General features: G+C 42.1%; 3 protein-coding genes across 8 annotated transcripts in view; 2 read left to right on the top strand and 1 right to left on the bottom strand.

Moving 5' to 3' along the window:
- Positions 1-4,863, top strand: part of col4a2 (collagen, type IV, alpha 2) — a 63,782-nt gene extending 58,919 nt beyond the window's left edge. For all 4 annotated transcript variants that reach the window (XM_086266356.1, XM_086266354.1, XM_086266357.1 and 1 more), the window contains 6 exons: positions 1,129-1,227; positions 1,339-1,485; positions 1,571-1,687; positions 1,958-2,149; positions 2,637-2,923; positions 3,534-4,863. In XM_086266356.1, the coding sequence (XP_086122482.1) occupies positions 1,129-1,227; positions 1,339-1,485; positions 1,571-1,687; positions 1,958-2,149; positions 2,637-2,923; positions 3,534-3,788 (1,097 nt within the window). In that variant the 3' untranslated portion in view covers positions 3,789-4,863. The remainder of the gene's footprint in view (positions 1-1,128; positions 1,228-1,338; positions 1,486-1,570; positions 1,688-1,957; positions 2,150-2,636; positions 2,924-3,533) is intronic.
- rab20 (RAB20, member RAS oncogene family) lies at positions 4,817-14,845 on the bottom strand. Of its 2 annotated transcripts, XM_086266367.1 has the most exons (4): positions 13,256-14,845; positions 12,362-12,807; positions 10,597-11,085; positions 4,817-6,043 (listed from the first exon to the last, which is right to left on the bottom strand). In XM_086266367.1, exons 3-4 carry the CDS (start codon positions 10,784-10,786, stop codon positions 5,451-5,453), a joined length of 783 nt encoding a protein of 260 aa, XP_086122493.1. In that variant the 5' UTR covers positions 10,787-11,085; positions 12,362-12,807; positions 13,256-14,845; the 3' UTR covers positions 4,817-5,450. The 2 variants fall into 2 exon arrangements, with proteins under 2 accessions (XP_086122493.1, XP_086122491.1); XM_086266365.1 differs by having other exon boundaries at positions 12,362-14,845.
- LOC147311406 (ATP-dependent (S)-NAD(P)H-hydrate dehydratase-like) lies at positions 12,082-18,759 on the top strand. 2 transcript variants are annotated; one of them, XM_086266360.1, is made up of 12 exons: positions 12,082-12,822; positions 13,332-13,963; positions 14,076-14,516; positions 14,708-14,858; positions 14,954-14,999; positions 15,096-15,184; positions 15,984-16,092; positions 16,311-16,361; positions 16,452-16,556; positions 16,660-16,780; positions 16,895-17,018; positions 18,271-18,759. In XM_086266360.1, the coding sequence occupies exons 1-12, from the start codon at positions 12,737-12,739 to the stop codon at positions 18,419-18,421; spliced, it is 2,106 nt and encodes a 701-aa protein (XP_086122486.1). In that variant the 5' UTR covers positions 12,082-12,736; the 3' UTR covers positions 18,422-18,759. The 2 variants fall into 2 exon arrangements, with proteins under 2 accessions (XP_086122486.1, XP_086122485.1); XM_086266359.1 differs by lacking the exon at positions 12,082-12,822 and having other exon boundaries at positions 13,061-13,963.
- Positions 18,760-19,595: the final 836 nt, after the last annotated feature.

Genomic DNA, 19,595 nt, shown 5'->3' with positions numbered 1-19,595 from the left:
TATTTAATTTCTAGAGTTTGTCACAACAGTACAGTTTTGTCTGTGCAACTATATCAGTCTCACACATTGTTGTGGATGACTTTTGGCCCCTTCTTCTTTATGTTGCTTCAGTTCATTCAGGTTTGCAGGTATTCATTAATGCAAAGCTCTCCATTTGTGTTGCCAACTTATCACCTTGATTCTTTTCTTTCTTTTTTTTAGTTATTCTGCTGTAGCTTTACTGGTTTGCTTGGGATATTGTCCTATTGCATGTCCCACTTTCAACCAAGTTTTAGCTGGTAGGCGGATGGCATCACATTGGACTCTAGAATACTTTGGTACACAGAGGAGTTCAGTGACTGAAAAGTAACAGGGCGTCATGGCTGCAAAACAAGCCAAAATCCTCACCCCTCCACCACTGTGATTAACAGTGGGTATGAGGTGTTTGTTGATATGCTGGGTTAGGTTATCACCAAATGTGGTGCCGTGCATTATGGCCAAACACTTCCACTTTGGGTTTAGCTGTCCAAAGGACATTGTTCCGGAAGTCTTGTGTGCATTCAGAGGTAAATTTGCAAACCTAAGTCATATGGTGATGTTCTTAGAGAAAATAATTTTTCTCTGGCAACCAAACAAGTCATACTAGTGCAGTCTTTTTCTAATTATTCTGCCATTAACTTTAACATTTAGCTTGCTAAATGAGGTCTGAGATGTAGTCTTGTTTTTTTGGAGTTTCTCTAAGCATTGCACAGTCTGAAACAGGATAAAGTTGCAGGGATGCCCACTCCTGGGAAGATTGTGTTAACTCAAACTCCATTCCAGCAAACTGCCTAAATGTCTGCTTTTTAGAGGTGGTCACACTCCCCGGTGATCAGTTAATCAAGTGCATTTGCTACTTACCCTCCTAATTCCTATGGAAGCAGTAATGGTGCTCACAGCACTCCTGTGAAACGTTTCTTTTTCACATGACTATCAGTTTTTTGGGACGGTAGACTTCTTACTAGTAATTTAGGTCAAAGAAATACTGTTGAATTACCTAAAAATCACACAAAGAAGCTTAAGTTACAAAAAGATTGTGCCAAAGATGCCCCATACGGTCCTGCTAAGGCATATTATGATGATTAATTTCATCTGCTTTTTTTGTTACAGGAATGAAAGGAGAGCAAGGATTCATGGGATTACCTGGCAAGACTGGTGTAAAGGGACAAAGAGGGCCAGTCGGTCCAAAAGGAAGCACTGGACTTCCAGGTTAATTATAGAGTCATAATATACTGACTGACCTCTAGGTATCATACCCTGTGTGGGTACATGTATGCTCGTTTTCTTTTTGTCTTCACTGTTATATGATCTGTTTTCCAGGTCTTCCTGGGCCTCCAGGAAACCAGGGTCCTCCTCCAGTTTCCATCAGAATTCCAGGAGAGAGGGGACTTCCTGGACCACAGGGTATCCGAGGTCCCAAGGGGTATATAGGGGACCCAGGTGCACAAGGTCTTCCTGGAGATCAAGGTTAGTTATTGTAAAACTTTTGCTGTTGACCATTCCTAAAAATTGTCGGGCCCAATTAATACATATAGATATTGTTTCTGTACAGGGTTTGTGGGACCCATTGGACAAAAAGGAATGCCAGGGATCAGTGGTAGACCGGGAATCCCTGGATTGCGTGGCGAAGGTGGACAAATTGGCCACCCTGGTCTACAGGGCATGGAAGGTGCGTCTGATACTCTGATATTTTGGAATTAGCTTAATAAAACCTGGATTAAAAGATTTAAAGTAGGTGTGAACTATAACATTGTGTGAGTGTTGATTTAGTGAAAAAATGTCAAATGTCTGATTGGATTATCGTAATATCATAGAGTAGATAGTTAACAGGTCTTGAGGCCATATATGAAATACTGAATGATTCAGGTATACTGAGTATGTGAATGCATCACCTCAGTAGGTTATAAGACCACCGAATGAACTCCTCATTCCTCATTAGGTCACCACGGTAACCCGGGAATTTCCGGTTTACCTGGCATGCCTGGCCGCAGTGTCAGTGTGGGTTACTTGCTGGTGAAACACAGTCAGTCCGATCAGATACCCATGTGTCCCGTGGGTATGGCTAAACTGTGGGATGGCTACAGCTTGCTGTACCTCGAGGGCCAGGAAAAGGCCCACAACCAGGACCTTGGTAAGTCATCCTAAGTGTGAAAATTACTCTACATGTGTTAATGTGTGTTAAAGTTTTACTTGCTTCTTCGTGCTGAATGTTGTTCTTTACAACTGCGGCTGCATGTTTGTGGTCACTGTCACGCAGAAGCAATGTTTCACTATTTGTAACTTCCTGATGGTGTTGCATGATAGAAATGAACCTCTTGATTATTTTAAGGCTGCTTTTAAAATGTTGACCAACAGATTCTGTCAGATTACTTTAAATAGTTTTATTTAGCAGATTTAAAGTGTACCACACAGACAGAACCTTTCAAAGAAGAAAAAAATACCATCTTCTTATTATACATGACAAGTTCGTAAATTTATATATTTATATAATATGTAATAGCTTGATTTTTTTTTCACTTGTGTGATATTTAGTGATTTAATTTCTTTACATTTTTCTTCAAAGGAGCCAGAAATTCCTGTAATTTTTATAAAGTGTTTGTATTTTCTGTTTTTTCAAGGTTTGGCAGGCTCCTGCCTCTCAAAGTTCAGCACCATGCCCTTCCTCTACTGCAATCCAGGAGACATTTGTTACTACGCCAGCAGAAATGACAAATCCTACTGGCTGTCAACAACTGCCCCGCTTCCTATGATGCCTGTCGAGCAGGGCGGCATAAAACCATACATCAGCCGCTGCTCAGTGTGTGAAGCTCCATCAGTTGCAATAGCAGTGCACAGTCAGGACATCACCATCCCACAGTGTCCTGCAGGCTGGCGCAGCTTGTGGATTGGCTACTCCTTCCTCATGGTGAGTTTCAGGTTCAGGTTCCAGAAGTCTGATTTACAGTGTGTGTGTCTGGGATAATGTGCAGACAGAGAAGTAGCATAGTTGTAGAGTAGCATGTGGCTTTCTGAACCATAAATCCAATTCCTAAACCATCTTGCAACCAACATGCATTTTTTTCTAATAGCCAGCATAAAGAAGTCAAATTGTGCAGAAAAGTGTGAACTTTGACCTTAGTAAATATTTCTGTTACATTCATGGTCTGAATTTCTAGTTTTAAGTCTTATTAAAAGCAGCAGGATGTTTATTTTCTGAATTATGGCCCCATTCTTCACATATGACAAGAAATCAGAGTTTCCAATATATGTTTAAATTCTATAATTAAAAGTCAGAATATGTAGGAAATATTTTTAACAGAACAGATTGATGTATATCTTGTCCTACTTCTACAGAAATACACATAATTATTTTCCCAGTAACTGGTGTTAGTATCAGCCCTGGCCCCAAAACAATTGTATTGGTTGACTTTATTTTAATATTATTGGATTTGCTGACAGAGAAAACACATTTTCAATTGTTCAACTCGACTTCTCATCTGCCTGATTAAAATTTCCTTTCACCTTTGTCCTTGCAGCACACCGCAGCGGGAAACGAAGGCGGAGGTCAGTCCTTGTCGTCGCCCGGTTCGTGCCTGGAGGACTTCCGCACAACACCATTCATCGAGTGCAACGGGGCCAAAGGCACTTGCCACTACTTTGCTAACAAGCAGAGCTTCTGGCTAACCTCCATAGATCAGCAGTTCCACTCTGAGCCGTCATCAGAGACGCTAAAAGCAGGCCAGCTCCTGTCACGCATCAGCCGTTGCCAGGTCTGCATGAAGAACTTGTGAAAGACTCAACAGCAGACTTCACATTGACAGCGGTCTAATACTAAAACCGATCAGATAACAGGGGATCCAGAAAATGTAGATCACTGTCAATGGGGAAACTTGTTTCCCTGAGCTGCAGAGCTCAGATATGCAATGACTGATGATTGAGATGCCTCGAGCTTTGAGTTACACTGTAGATAAATAAGAAGAGGCGGTGAGAACGGCAGTATTGTGGAGAAACATCATCTTTGTGTTAAATGTAGTTTGGTGCTTCATTTTTTAACTTATTACCTCAGTTACTATGACACATTGTTAACTATCAGAGACCATACACTACAGCTGAACCAAAGATGCACATATGTATGCAATGCTTAGTTTAACTACATGCTCTTATTGTTTAGGATTTAAAGCCCGACATAAAGACACTAACACTGCTTTTCAGCCACATGAAGGTGAGAAGGGTTTCATTGGAGCTCATGAACACGTGTTTGTAGATACTTTTGAAAGGGTTATCCTGCTTCTTTTCAGTTACTCTTACAAAGCCGAGTTTTATAAAATTACCATGCACTGTTAGCTTGCTTTTGTCAACTTCTGCAGAGCCACGTAACTTTTCCTGACGCGTTCGTACAATGCACTGATACCGTTTTTACTATCTGAATGAACTTGACCCCATCCCTGCAAGTTTTTTAAATGTATATCCAATCTAGTACTACTTACATCATTTTCCTTTACACTTTTAGCCTCTGGATTACGCCATCAGGACAGAATGTAAACACAGAGGTCTGACCATAGCCGATCCTTGCTCCTGTCACTGACCCTTTGTTAGATAGGAGCGTTTCACAGAATTTAGAAAAGATTCTATTTCATCTACATGCACTTCTTAAGAAATAATTATTAGACCAGAAAAATACTGACAACATCTGATATAATTGTAATATAATTATAGTGTTTTTATAACATGATTATTTCATCGGATCGGAAAGATTAAATGTTGTTTGTTACACTTGTGTGTCATTGTCCTTCTGAATCTCACAAAGCAGACTGCAAAGTGCAAAATAAAAAAATCTTTATTACGACAGAATGCTTAAAAATTCGAACACCTGTATTTTTATTTATTTATTTATTTTTAAATACACTCATCGAAAAGTTCCAAAAAGTGCAGATAAAATATAAAGATCAGTTTCAACAGTGACAGAACTTTAAAGTCTGATTAATAAAACCTTAAAATTCATCATAAACAGTGCAACGTGCAGCCTAACTAATTAGTGCTGTTACATGTGCGTGAAATTCTGGTGGCGAAACGCTGACAAACGGCAGTGATGTCTGTCCTCACGAGCACGTTTGGGCTATTAGTGCAGTTCGAGTCATTAAAGTGGAAAGTTTCAGAAACAAAGAGTGATAATGCGCCGTGCATTTTATGTCCCTTCCTTACAAAGAAACATGGGAAAAATCTCTCTGGACACTATGATCTTCACAGCATCAGAAGTGTAGATTTGTGTTTTACCAAGAGGTCATTAACACGGTTTGGTCTCAGTTAAGGCAAGAGGGGGAAAAAAAGAAAAAAGAAAGGAAAAGTACCATCACAGTATGCATTTGGTCATCAGACTATCCTGGTGATTGCCTTTGGTTAAAAATGAGCCTACAGGTGGCCTCCGCCTCCTCTTCCTCACCTCTCTTTGGCCCCTAACAGCAGCCAGATCTTCCCTTCTTGCTGCCGACCATCCTGCATTCCTCTAGATCCACAGTAGGAGATTTCTGATTCTCTTGCCTCTTCCTTAGAATGGAAGGCAGCACCAGATCAAACAGCGTCTCAAACAGGGTGTCCACGTTATAGCCGGTCTTGGCACTCGTCTCGAAGCACATCTTCTCTGCTGGCAAGCTGTTCTTTTCCTCCAGGCCCTTATAGCGCAGTATTCTCCCATAAAGAGCCACTGCATCCTCATTGATCACCTGCTTGCGAAGCATCACGCCAGGTAGGGATGTAGGGGAGGCCGGCGGCGTGGGACAACCAGACAGCACCTCGCACTCCTGGTTGCACTCAGTTCGGTCCTTGACTAGGCCATCTGAGTCGTGGCATAGCTGGGCTTTGGAGTCTGTGAGATCCGCCTTGTTTCCCACTAAGGCGTAGATGCAGTCATGGTTAGCGGTGTCAGTCAGGGACAGGAAGCGCTCCTCCAGCTCAGCTAGGCTCTGCCAGTTGGTGACGTCGTAAGTGAGGATGACTGCGGCTGCACCTCGACAGTACATGGATCCCAGACCGTGGAACTGTTCCCGGCCTGAGGAGACAAAGGCAGGTCAAAAGAGTGAGTACCGACTCACCACGAGCACTCATTTTTTTAAAAAAAGGAAAAAAGATTTTCTGTACGAGCAACGGAAAGACATTGTGTGACAGTCAGCAGTTTGAAAACAGAAACAATCTTTGTTATTGAAATATGCAGAATGCTTGAAAGGGCGCATTGTGTGAATCCAGTGCACTTTAACCTCTACAGACTTTAACAAAAACTTTCCCCACCGGGGGGCACTGTTTTACAAGTGAGTGCACTGAGATATTTTGGGATGTTTGTTGTTGTTGCATGTTGCAGCTTTTCATATTTCCTTCTAGCCTAACCCACAATTTAAGGGCAGGAGGTCGACTAATTGTTGTGGTTTTCTTCATATTATTGTTGAGTCTTTACCTTAGGATATAATGAAACTTGAGGCGACTGTTGGGATTTGGCGCTATATAAATAAAACTGAATTTAACTTCATTACTAGAGACTAGTAAGATGTACGTAACTAGATGTTTAAACATCAATGAACTTGCATAATTAATATTTGATTGAACATATTATTCTTATTTTGTTATGGCAGAACGGCAGTTAGTGGTTCAAGGATAACTGCAGCCCCCTCTCTCTCCCTCTGATAGTTGTAAACAAGTGAGGGGGGAAAGTAAACAGATGACACCCGAGCTAAACAGTGTGGTTCTGCAGTACTTCGACATAAAAAATATGTTTGTATAAGATGGAATATGACAAGGCAACCAAAGCCAGGCTGCGTCGTAAGTTCAATGTTTGACAAAGGTATTAATCCCAAACTCCTCTTAAAAAGATCGCTGAGACCAGTTTTTGTGTGTGTGTGTGTGTGTGTGTGTGTGTGTGTGTGTGTGTGTGTGTGTGTGTGTGTGTGTGTATGGTTTTCCATTCACAAACAGTCGTTTTATATTAGAATGCCAATCAGTCAACTGACAGGAGTGGGTGGATTTAAACGGTCTGGAATGTAATGCTGCTGAAGGCAAATGCTGCACTTCAACACCACCACAATTCTACTGCCTTAAAAGTTACCATCAAGAACAGGAAGTGCCCCAATCAAACCCATTCATCCATCTTTTCTGCTTATCCAGTTCAGGGTCACAGTGAGGCTTGAGCCCATCCCAGCTATCACAGACGAGAGCGCAGGGTAGATCCTGGACAAGTCGCATGTTGACCGCGGGGCTAAAAAACCGCCCACGCAGACACGGTGAGAACATGCAGACCTCCTTGCTGTTGCTTTGAGGTGAAAGTGTTAACCACCGTGCTTTGCAGCCTTTGTCAATCCATTCCAGGAAATAACTGAACATGCTAACCCTCACAAAGACAGATTTATAGCAAAGCTGTTTTGTTAGTGTGCTTACTTTGCTATACAAAACCTGGAAGCAGTATTTATGCATCTGCTGTGTTTTTTATCAAGTGATTGATGATTTATTAGTTTGTTTTCCCTAGCCATCATTTAAAGATACTGATGACAGACTCATATATGAAAAAGAAAAGCAGCAAACGGTACTTTTTTTTCACCCCCCTTCTCATTGACAAATAAAGAAATTTCTTTTTTATTTCGTCAGCTCAAATGGCAGGAATGTACAACAACTTACTCAGCTCCCCTGCTTCTCTGGGAAAATACTGCTACATGTAACTTTGGAAAAGACATGTTAAAGCACGGGGACTCAATTCCTCCTGTCATAACTTCATCATGTGACTTTTAAGAGGAAGAGGCCCGACAGCATGAAGGCCCGCACAACAGAATGTAACTGAAAAGACTAGTAAAGAAGCAGCCAGCTTAGAGTTTCACGGATTAACAAAAATAAGAACAACAGCACTCAAGACTTCCACACTATCACAGCTTTGTGGTGTATACCGAAATATCGGCAACAACTGAAACGACTCAGCGCTAACTGCACTCAACAGGGACTTGACACAGAGGTTGTGGAGTTGGGGAACACAGCCAGGAAATGGCTCACTGGTGACATGGCCAGACTTTCCTTATCTCGATGGTTCACCAGCTCCATTTCTGTGAAGTACATATTTGCCTAAGAAGGTTTGCCCTAATTCTTGTTTACACAACACTTGAATACAGTCAGCACCGAGCTTATTCACCAGCAGTTACTGGATTGTTCCTGTCACGACCAACAGAAAAGGCCAAATGAGTTTATCTGAATACACTGTGACACAATATTCAATATCACAGAGAAAAAACAAGCTGGCTCTGCCTATGAGAAACCCTCTATAATGAAGGGCGTTATTCACTTGGTGCATTATTAAAGGACAAATAACTGAAGAACTGACCTATATTTCACTGCACAGACAGAAATATAATGACTGACCTACATTTAACTCAATCAGTAATCATTTTAGTTTACTCAGCAGGAAAACTGTTGGAGTTGTACTAATAATACTTTCATTTTCAGGTTACAGAGTCACAATAAAAACTTTCCTTTTGATTTCAAATCAAAACTTCAGTGGCTGTTTGTCCAATAAGTGAACAATTTCAGACACATAACATGTAAAACAGGGGTGCCAAACATAAGGCTCAAGGTCCAGAATCAGCCTGCAAAACACTCCAATGTGGCCTATTGAACGGCTTTTGAAATTTTGAAGGATGACATAAATTGTAGACTTTAGAATTCTTTTTTCAGCTTTTCCTACTGTAAAGAAAAGACGTTCCCATGACGATTCATACTACACCAATGGAAGTAAGTAATAGATAAACAATGAAATACTAGAAAGCTATAGGTTTTTTTTTTCAATATTTACTATACTAATTTCATATTTTCATGTTGCGTTAAAAAAATAAATTATCAATTAACAAAATTTTTTCTAATTTTCTAATTACAGTGCCATTAGTCTGCACACTGAGCTAATGGAGTTTTTTCCTATAATTTCACACATTTATTTCTTATAATTTAAGCCCAAAGCAGCATTTTTTTAATCAAACAGAAAAACTGAGAATTCCCCCCCCCCCCAAAAAAAAAAAAAAAATCACAGTTCTTGTTCTTATGTTAAAATAGCTCAGTAATGTAAACTTAAACTTCTTTACACTGACAGAAAAGGGAGTTTCACTGGTCTTGCCCAGCTAAAATCAATGTAAAATAAGTTTGACATTCTTCATATAAAATGTAAAGTTTAATTTTCTGGTAAAAAATTACTATTAAAAAAAATAAAGAAAAATACCCTAAGCACTGGAGCCCAAAGCACAATTGAACACACACAGTCTAGTTTTAGGGGCTCCAAATTTATTCACACTTTTCCACCAAATCAGAAAAGCAGTGGTTGTATTTTCTGAAGCCTCGTACAAATACATGTGACCATTTCTGCAGAAGTACCCAGATGATATTTCTCTATCGGGTCACACTTGCACAAATTGAGCAACACAAGTCAAGACAAAACATGCTTCTTTCCTTGTTCAGCACAAAGGAGGTGAACATGGGAACTGATTTAAGAAATGGAGCATTTTCGGTAAATTAGGACAAAGGCCAGCATGTAAAAACATGTGGGGTTTGTCCAGGGGGTGTTTGTCTGCATAGTGGGTGATTTTCTGGCAGCACCTTTGAGTTTTAAAGAGAGAAGTTGTTTTTTGTGGGGGAGTTTTTGTGTGTGTTACTTTAATCAGTTACATTCATTATTAATACACTTTTGATTCTTCATGACTAAAATATCTGCCATTACCTGTGATGATAACAAACTAAAACTGATATTCTCTTGCTCTTTGAAAGCCCACTTATCAAAAAGAAAGAAAGACGAAAAACTGGTTTGTTTTCCAGAATAGCTGACTGACAGATCTTTATGTCACAATTACCGTTAATACTGCATAATACCCAGAACAGATGTCCGTGTTTCTGATGTTGGTGGGACCATATATACGAAAGTTACTTCTTCAGGATTCCTCGTGGTTGAGATTCTCAAATAAATGAATAAATGAGAAATTAATCCCTACTTTTAGTTTTTTTTTTTTTCCCCGAAGCATTTTTCTCCCTTGAGCCCAACTAACTGCAAAGATATCCTGGTGTCGCTTTTAATACATCATGCTTACAGTGCAGTATTGTGATAACATCATAATAGTGAGTAACGCATCATGATTGTACTGTAACATGAAATACTCCTTATCTTGACTTTTTTTTTTTAAAATGGTAGAAATCTCTTTAATATGTCACTTAAAAGTCGTATTTTCTTTAAATATTAAAGTAGTCCCTTGAAGGGGAAGTGAAACGGACTTTTTTCCATGCAGACCAAATGAAAACTCCACTTATTTCCTATCTACCCACAGATCAATAAATACCATGCTTATTTTTGAGGAACTCGGTCAGCTTTTACGATAAGATCGACTCTGGAAATATTTTTAAAAAGTGACTAAAGCGAATAAAAGTCAGACTAAAAGCTTAGGCCGTCTGAACAGACAGAGAGGTCACATGGCAGTGATTACCTCAGATGAACGGATCATTCCCTATCAGGTAAACAAAGGCACTGAACCACCGGAAGAAGGCACGTTAAGAGTCTAGATTAAACATTGGGGAAAGGGGGTAGAGTAAAGGATGGATTACCAGCTGTGTCCCATATTGAGATATTGTAAGGTCCCCATTGTTTGAGGAAAAATGCCCCTCCGACGGTGCTGACGGTCTCTTTGAACTTCCTCTCCATGTACCTGTGGAGCAGCGACGTCTTCCCCACGTTCATGTCTCCCAGGAGAACAACCTTGACGTCAGGCCTCTTCATCTTCGACACCTCGGGCATGACGCTGGCTTGTTCGGGTCCCGCTATTTTATTTCTCTGACGCTCGGAGCGAAGACGCGCTCTAACTCGTGAAAAACACCGCAGGCTGGTCGCGAATTCCTCTGACAAACGTCATTTTCTGAACGAAAGTTCACTTCTGATAACGTGTCTATCCGGTGTTAGCTCATTCTCAAATCTGCTGTCCAAGTCCGAACTTCAAAAAGTCACTGAGGTAAAACAGGAAGTAGATGACGAGCCGCAGACCAACGAGGAGAATTTGCTCTGAACCGTGTCTTCCAGGTGGAGGACGTGGGCGGCCTCTAGTGGACAGTGGGAACAAAATAATAATAATAATAATAATAATAATAATAATAATAATAATAATAATAACTGTGCCTAAGTCAAATAAGTTTAAGTGTATAGGCTGTATATGCTGCTGGGAAATAATCATAAATAAAAACTACTTAGTCAATATTGGTATTATTAAAAAAGATTGAGGGCAGCCTTTTGAGTAGGACAATTTTCCACACAATGACAAAAAAAAGGGACAGAGTTGCATTGAAACTACAAAGACCCCTGTCTGATTTTCTTCTTCTTCTTTCATTAAAATGCACTGACAGCAAATATTACATAATATACCTCTCCTCAAAGCATTCCTTATGGTTATATTTATGCCTTTAGTGTGGTGTTAGTAGCAGTCTCCAAGGCTTAAGTGTGATTTGAGTGGTCAAGCCTGAAGTTGTTTTATGCCTACCAGACAAAACCCAGGGAGAAAAGTAAAACTGTCTATAATTCCGATTTGTAATTAGTCGGTGGGCGGGTATTAGTTTTCAAACTAAGCATAACACACATTCTTCTGGGATTTTACGCTCTCTTAGTGGTATACGTGTCGCTTAATTGTGTTTTTCTGTTAGTTTGGAGGATTAAAAAATATTTTTTTGTTGTCAGGCTGAGACAAATGGCTAAAAAATGCCAATGTGGTCTTTAAAATCTGGACCAAAAACATGATGATGATGATGATGATGATGATGATGATGATGATGATGATGATGATGATTATAATTATTAGCTGAGAAATAAATATTCATTCACTTTATGCCAATGGCCTGCCTAAAATGTAGACTGATATTTGTAAGAAAGTAAAAAATATTCAACAATCATGTTTCTGCTTCGATCGAAACATGTGATCTATTCACAATAAATATAACAATAACCAGAAGAAAGTTAGATAAACAGTTAGAGTTACAAAATATTTTAATTTAATTTAAATGAAGACTTGATAAATAAAAATAGGCTACACTTTCTACGTAAAATATTTTTTTTGACATGCTTCTAAAATTATGTGTGTATGGAATCTCGTGCCTGACAGTTCACGTGTGTTCGCCTGTTACCACCTCTACACTTTCATAGTGCATAGTAGGACTGACCTCCTGAAGAGTTCTTTATGGCAGAGGGGTTGAATAATGAGTATTAAAAAATACAAAACTTCTAAAAACAGAGGCAAACAGACGGTTATACTTGCAATATGGCTGAAAAAAAAACTTAAAATCAGCACAAATAGATGAAAACTGCAAATAAACTTAAAAACATCTGCACCTTATTACTCTTCTGTGTGTATTTTGATGTGTTCTTCATTTTATTATGGAGGAGGGCTTGTTGTCTCAGAATCCGGCCCTGCTGAAGCAGCGCATGCTTAAACCTGCTTCCGGTTTGATGGCTCGTCGACAGCAGATTTCACCCTCAGCCCACTTGGATGTAGGAGTGTCCGAGCAGCCTTTAAAGGCATCACACGCTTCCTGTAGTACTGCGCTGGGTTATAGGGCGCCTCATGATCAGGCTAACTTGCGTTCACTTGTCGGCGTTGAAGCGCAGCTCCAGTTTAGGTAAGGACAGCTGAGTGCCACAGAGGGCTGTGCAGCCCGTGATAAAGCTCCGAGAGTGGGTGACTGCAGTCAGACAAACAATGAGAGCATGCCTCAACAGATTCAAGCGCTCGCTTTTTGCTCGATCCCAGTTGCACTGTCGCTTATCGCCGCCTTGGCCTGTTTAAACGAGAAAGGTAAAAGAGACTGACGTTATCTCAAAGTTTTACTTCATTAAAACTTAGCTTTAGACTGTAACGTTAGGTGAGCCGTTAGAGTCGTCCAGTGCTCTCCGTGTTGGCCGAGCAGCTGACAGTTTGGCTCGTTGTTGAGGTGTGGTGGGTCTCTAGGACCCCGCAGAAATGCGTTCGCGGGGCGGGGGACCAGGCGGAGAAAGGTGAAGTTAACCTCAAAGGACTGATCAGAGGTCAGTTTGGACATTTACTCGATGTAGTGTTACCGCTTGAAAACGGCTCTTGTAGCCGATCTCCTGTCGGTTTATCCCAGAGCTACGCATTTTGACGACACGAATGAGATAAACACAGAAGGCTAGGCTTTTAGCTAGCTAACAAATAGTTTGACCTGCACACGTTGTGATGATCTTCAAGTTTAAGACCAAAATTATTACCCCGGCTGGTCCTTCTGAGCTAGCGAAATGGCCGTTTGTCGTTGTTTGGGCTGACGGTGGTCCGCGGCATTGATGCGGCTGAGCGCAGAGACCCAGAGCAAACGGCCGTCATAATCCGCAGTGTCAACATCTCCAATCAACTTATTCCCCGGGGGTGGAGGTTACGCCGGGAGACGGCCTGTTTTGGATCAGCTATGCAAGCGAACACAACGCGGGGCTTCCTCTGGTCGGACGTGGAGACGAGGACGCTGCTGAACATCTGGGGAGAGCAGGACATCCAGGCGGCGCTGGATGGAAACTTCCGAAACAGCTTCGTGTACCGCGACGTCTCCCGGAGGCTGGGAGCCATGGGGTTTGAAAGGACGCCCGAGCAGTGTAGGGTGCGGATCAAGAGCCTCAAGAGGCAGTACTTGTTGGCGAAGGAGGGCAATCTGCGGAATAATGGGCAGTATCACAAGATCTGCAAGTTTTATGACACCATGGAGAGGATTTTGAGTAACCGGCCGAGTCTGGACGCCCAGGAGTTTATAGACAGCGGTGCGGGAGGAGAGGAGGCCGTCGATGGCCCGGAGGAGGATGGGGAAGATGCTCAGGATGCTTACTCTGAGAGCACAGGGGAGTGTCCTTATCCCGCTGAGACTGAAGTCAAGTTGGAATACCCAACTGTTCCCATCCCCATTCCGGTTAAAGTGACAGTGGGGAGTAATGGTGAGTCCAACCTTATCCACTATCACTTTTTCGTGGCTTTATCATGTTTCAGTGCCTCGAGTGTGACTCGAGTATGTGTGCTAACATAATGTCACACCCTTCTCCACTTCAGGGACTTGTGCGAAGCCGCCTAACACCAGCCAGTCGGCCAGCTGTTTGTCAGCCAGAGCGCCCAAACGGCCCAGGAAGCGACGCGCCAATTTCCCCATGGAGAAGCTGATGGAGCAGTTCCTGGAGCAGAGCGCCCAAGCCGAGGACAACTTCTACCGGATGGAGGAGCAGCGCTTGCAAGCAGAAGACCGGCGCCGGGAAGCTGAGCATGCCCGGGAACTGCAGATGCTTCAGATGCTTGGTCAGATGTTCGCCAGCATCTCCTCCTCCGGCTCAGCATCCGCTCCGTCCAAGACGGCGAATCCTGGCCGCGCTCCGGTCATTTCCAGTACCTCCCCGTCGCATACACGTGGCCACTCCGGTCACCCCAAACGCCCTTCGCCCCAGACAGACTCTCTCACACAGCAGAATCCATTTCTGAGCGCAGACCCTCAGGCGTTAGGTATTTAGTTCCGGCGCTACGCGTGAAGCCTTGATGTGGAGAGAAACCTGAAGGCAGATTAGCTGTAACGTGAAAGATCACACTCAGTTATTATTCTTATTTTGGATCGTGTTAGTGTGTTTTTGTTGTCGACCACAGTGGTTTGAAACTAGCTCGTACGCTGAACACTCTCACTTTGTTTATCTCCTCAGTTTTTGAGCGCTTCTACGGTTTGGGCTCCACGTCGCACAGAGGTATGGAGGATGACATCCTGCCACTGGTAAAGAACATAGTCCCTCCGCTGACATCCAAAAAACACAAGGGACAAGATGGACGTATTGGGATCATTGGAGGATGTCAAGAGTATGTTGCATAAAAGATTCCTGCATGATTTAAAAGAAAAAAACAAATTCAGTGGAACATTTGCCCTAATTTCTCTTCATCTCTAATCTCTAAAGCTACACTGGAGCTCCTTACTTTGCTGCCATCTCTGCTTTAAAAGTGGTAGGCAGTAAAGCTTGACTATCAATTTTGTCCATTCATTTTTTAATTTTTTTTTCTAATTGTATATTGTATATACATTTTTTTTCTCATCTCCAGGGGGCTGACTTGTCTCACGTGTTCTGCACCAAAGATGCTGCAGTTGTAATCAAATCATACAGCCCTGAGCTCATAGTCCATCCAGTTCTGTAAGTACAGAGCCAATAATAATCTTTCTGTAGTATTTGAAGTAGCTGGTAGCAGTTGGATCATTGAGAGTGCAATGGTGTGTATTTATTAGCATTATGCACTGGTATTTGGATGCATTCACAAATGTTACACAGTGTGTTATTGCAAGCAAAAACATCAAAGTTTACCCAGGCTTTGTGGCGAGGCATACGATTTTCAAAATAAATAGTTGCGCACGTCTTCTTTTTTTGTTGTGAGTTGTAATGTTATTTGGAGCCAAATTCTGCATTTCACTATCATCACTCTACTCCGTTGTATTAAACGTTGCGTGTTATAATTAACACGCTGCTTTCTCACAATGATTCTGTAATCACTGTCCTAAATATTTAAATTTCTGACATTTGTCAGATCATGAACAGGTAGTGTCATAATTCTGGGTATTCTGTCAGTGTGACAGTACAAACCTTCACAGCTCACGCTTACTTGTCGTGGCTGGAGCGGCTTGGGAACCTTACAGTAACATTAATGACTGCGTTTCAGTTTGGTGAGCCTGTGCCAGTGTGCTCTTAGAAAGCCATTATTAGCTTGTTATAGCAAAAAAATGTTAAAAGGCTCATTTCTCTACAAGAGGCACTTACAGAAAACATTAACATCGACTGCTTTCTATTTGTGTTTGCTCACTTCAGAGACCCGTTACAGTGTTATCAGTCTTCACTTTGTGTGTGTGTGTGTGTTTTCCTTGCAAACTAATTGGAAAATTTGGGATTAATTGTGCATTCCAGCATGTCTGACAATCTGTGTGTATGTGTGTGAATGAAGGGACAGTCCTAACGCAGTGGAAGAAATAGAAAAATGGCTTCCAAGACTACACGGACTTGTGGTGGGACCAGGCTTAGGAAGAGAAGACTTATTATTGAAAACAGCAAAGGCACGTGGAGCACATTCATTCTTCCTTGCGCTTAACACAGTCTCGGCTACTCTGCTAGATACTTCTGCATAAGCATGGCAGACTAGTCTTATTGCTAGCACTTGTTATAGCACAAGTGTTACTGGTGGCTGATAAATTACTACTTCTTTTTTTCCCCCCACCCCAACGGAAGGCTTATTAAAGACAGACCCTGTGCTCTCTCTCTCTCTCTATTTCAGGAGGTCATTGAGAAGTCGAAAGCAAGAGATATCCCCATAGTCATTGATGCAGTAAGTCTTGATAAAATAAAGTCCCAGATGTGGAGCGGAAGGTGTTTCATTTGCTAAGTCATACATAGTGTGTGTGATCATTCTTAACAGGATGGATTATGGCTGGTTACACAGCAACCATCTGTTATCCAAGGGTACCAGAAGGGCATCCTTACGCCTAACTTCATGGAATTCACTCGATTGTATGAGGCATTGGTAAGTTTCTTGGCACATTTCAGTCCCACTCACTAGTTGACAGCAAATAACATGTGATCTTCTATGCTGATGTGTGTCTTTTTACGTTGTCTGTGTGCATTAGCACCATGAGCCCATGGACAGCAGTGATTATCAGCGGAGCGTCATGCAGCTCAGTGTAGCTATGGGCAACCTCACCTTGGTGCTGAAGGGGGAGCAGGATTTCATCACAGATGGCAGCAAAGGTTGGCATCAAACAGAACGTGCTTTAATTTCTTCCGGCTGATCGTTCACTCTGTTTATTCTCAGATGCTTCGGAGCTCCTTTTGTGACGCTGTGTCGTGTGCTGCTGTTTGTAGTGTACTCATGCAATTTAGAAGGCAGCGGGAGACGATGCGGTGGACAGGGGGATCTCCTTTCTGGATCTATGGGAGTGCTGGCACACTGGGCCCATGCTGCTTCCACAGCAGGAATGATCAGAAGGTGAAGGCATGATTTTTGCTTTTTGTGCTATGTTTTTTTTTTTTTTTTTTTTGCCTGTCCCATTTGGTTCTTTAGCCATCAGAATTGTTGTCTGAAGACCAACAAGGATACCCAATGGATTTACTTTGCCAAATGGATCATCGTGGCATTGCCGTATTGGTCCATTTGGTCGATCTTTGTTTTTATTATTTATTATATTTTATTTTCAGATGTTACAGACGGGACAGACATGCGTGAGGGATAGGAAAAGAAAGAGGAAGGAAAGGAAAAACAGAAGGGGAGAGGGACAGTGAGAAAGGGGGGGAGAAAAAAAAGTAAAAATCTCCTGGATCACCTGTTGAGAGAAGAATAGAAAACAAGCAAAAAAACAAAAAAAACAAAGCAACATACTAAACACAACACCATCGCATTAATCTAGCTAAGTGTAAACAGCAGTAAATACTAAATATTCAATGTTGTTGTGCAGCACGCAGGACAGTTGTGCTTCGAAGTAGCGGCCAAGAAAGGTGTAATTTAAGTCTACGAGCAGTGAACACCCGTGTGCATACCTGTGTGGATCAGCGTGCTTGTATTCCAAAGGTTTCTCCATGTAACGATCTGCTAGGGAGTGTGGAGGGGCCACAGCCCCGTCCTCCAGGGTATGAAGCAGGTATGGAGGAGATCAAAACTCCAGATATCCAGAGGCCCCCAGAACACAAGAGACCATGGAAGACCAACAGAGGGGCAGCCGCGCCACTGTCCCAGTAAGAGCTGAGGAGAGTCCCAGATGAGGGTTCACTCAGCAGCCGCGGAGCAGAAGCTAGGGGGAGTTGCAGTGACGCGCCCGTGAGCTCCGCCGGCAGCCAGCTGTGCCTGAGTGACCGAGCCCCAGGCCGAGAGGCCGGGGGCACCCCACCTCCGAAGTGGACCGAGCGAGCCCCAGGTTCCAGGCCCCGATAAGCGGCCGCCAAGGAGTGAGCTATGTTTGAATGAATGTATAGGCCAAGCTTTTCAGGGCTCAATGGATAAAAAAATAGTTTTTTTTAAATATATTTACACACATTACCTACAGAGTGCACTGATTTACATGCTGAGAGTGTATAAAAATTATCACCAAACGTTCTAACCACTTCTCTCGATGATTTTTTGGCTTTTCCTATGTAATGAATGCATAAAGTGTGATGTTGCACAGAGAAATGTACGTGTTCACTTTATTTGGATGTATATTCTCTTTTTTTTCCCCCCCTTCTTCTTTCCCTTTGCTCCCCTATAGTATGAATCCATCAGTGGTTGCTGCATTTGGTGCTTGTTCGCTCACCAGGCAGTGCAACAGTCAAGCATTCCAGCGGCACGGCAGGTCCACCACCACGTCAGACATGATCCAGGAGATCAGCTCAGCCTTCAAAAAGCTGTTCGAAAGCTAAAAACAGTCAGCGATGCAAACAGTTGTAAAAAGAGAATAAATTTTACGCTCCTAACGTAACCTTTTTGGGATTGAAAGAAATGTTCTTCTTTAGCTGAATTTTAATGACTGATTTGAACCCGGAATCGAAATTTGGTGCAAAATATACACACTGACATGTTGTTTGTGTTGTGTTTAATGGAAAAGTAACAAAAAGAAAACCACTAGTTGAATAATGAATGCCTTCACCAAGCCCACCAAAGAGACTGAGACATTAGGATGAATGGGCTCACACTAAACCAGAAACCTGTATACGTTTTGAAATAAATTATAAATGTGATTTTGTTTGTTTGTTTGTTTGTTTGTTTCGACAAAGTTCTTAAAAGCCATCATGGAAGTATTACTGGGTGAGTGACTGCAGAAAACGTGACTTTTATAGAGTCAGTGGGGAATATTAACTTGTAAAGTCCATGAAAACCGATACCTGCTGGACAACAAAGTGTTTTGGTTGGTTGCAGCATCGTAAACCTAAAAGCAGAAGAGTGAGGCGTGTGTGATTCGTGTAAAGTATGCGGCGCATGCGCATAGCTGAATTATCCGACAGCTAGCTCCGTTGTTGCGAGTCCACCGTAGTTACACACACACACGCACTACCTAGCGTTAGCAACAAGACCCACAGCAGCATCACAGAGTCTGTAAGGTTAACTCGGAGTATTCACAGGTAAGTTTACTCACCCTCCGCTTATATGGCAACTGAATGTGTGTGGCGAGGTATCTGCTCTGTATTTCCGTAAGGATTGGAGCTGAATTTCGTTTAGTATTGTTATAAGCTAGTCGGCTAATCCAGCTAACAGACACGCCGAAGCCAACGCGTAAAGACCACTTTAAAGTGCCAAAGCAGTAAAAGACCATTCTGTTTGTCCGCGTTGTGTTAGCTAGAATTGTCCGTAAATGTTCAGTGGGTGCTTAATGTGTTGAAGGTGAAACGTATTCACTTCGGTGACCGTTGTTCAAAGCGTTGTTTGCAGTGTTGGGGAGTAACGGAATACATGTACCGCCGTTACGTATTTAAAATACAAAATATGAGTAACTGTATTCCGTTACAGTTAACGTTTAAAAAGGTGGTATTCAGAATACAGTTACTTTGTTGAAATAAATGGATTACACGGCGGTACTTTCCTGTTTCATATTGTCGC

Source organism: Aulonocara sp. 'chitande type north' Nkhata Bay, linkage group LG16 (assembly GCF_057382095.1).
Source record: "Aulonocara sp. 'chitande type north' Nkhata Bay isolate Kocher_YH1m ecotype deep benthic linkage group LG16, A_spYH_male_GT1.1, whole genome shotgun sequence".
Lineage (NCBI taxonomy): Eukaryota > Metazoa > Chordata > Actinopteri > Cichliformes > Cichlidae > Aulonocara > Aulonocara sp. 'chitande type north' Nkhata Bay.
Note: the sequence above shows the minus strand (reverse complement) of the source record. Positions and strands in the feature narration are given on the sequence as shown.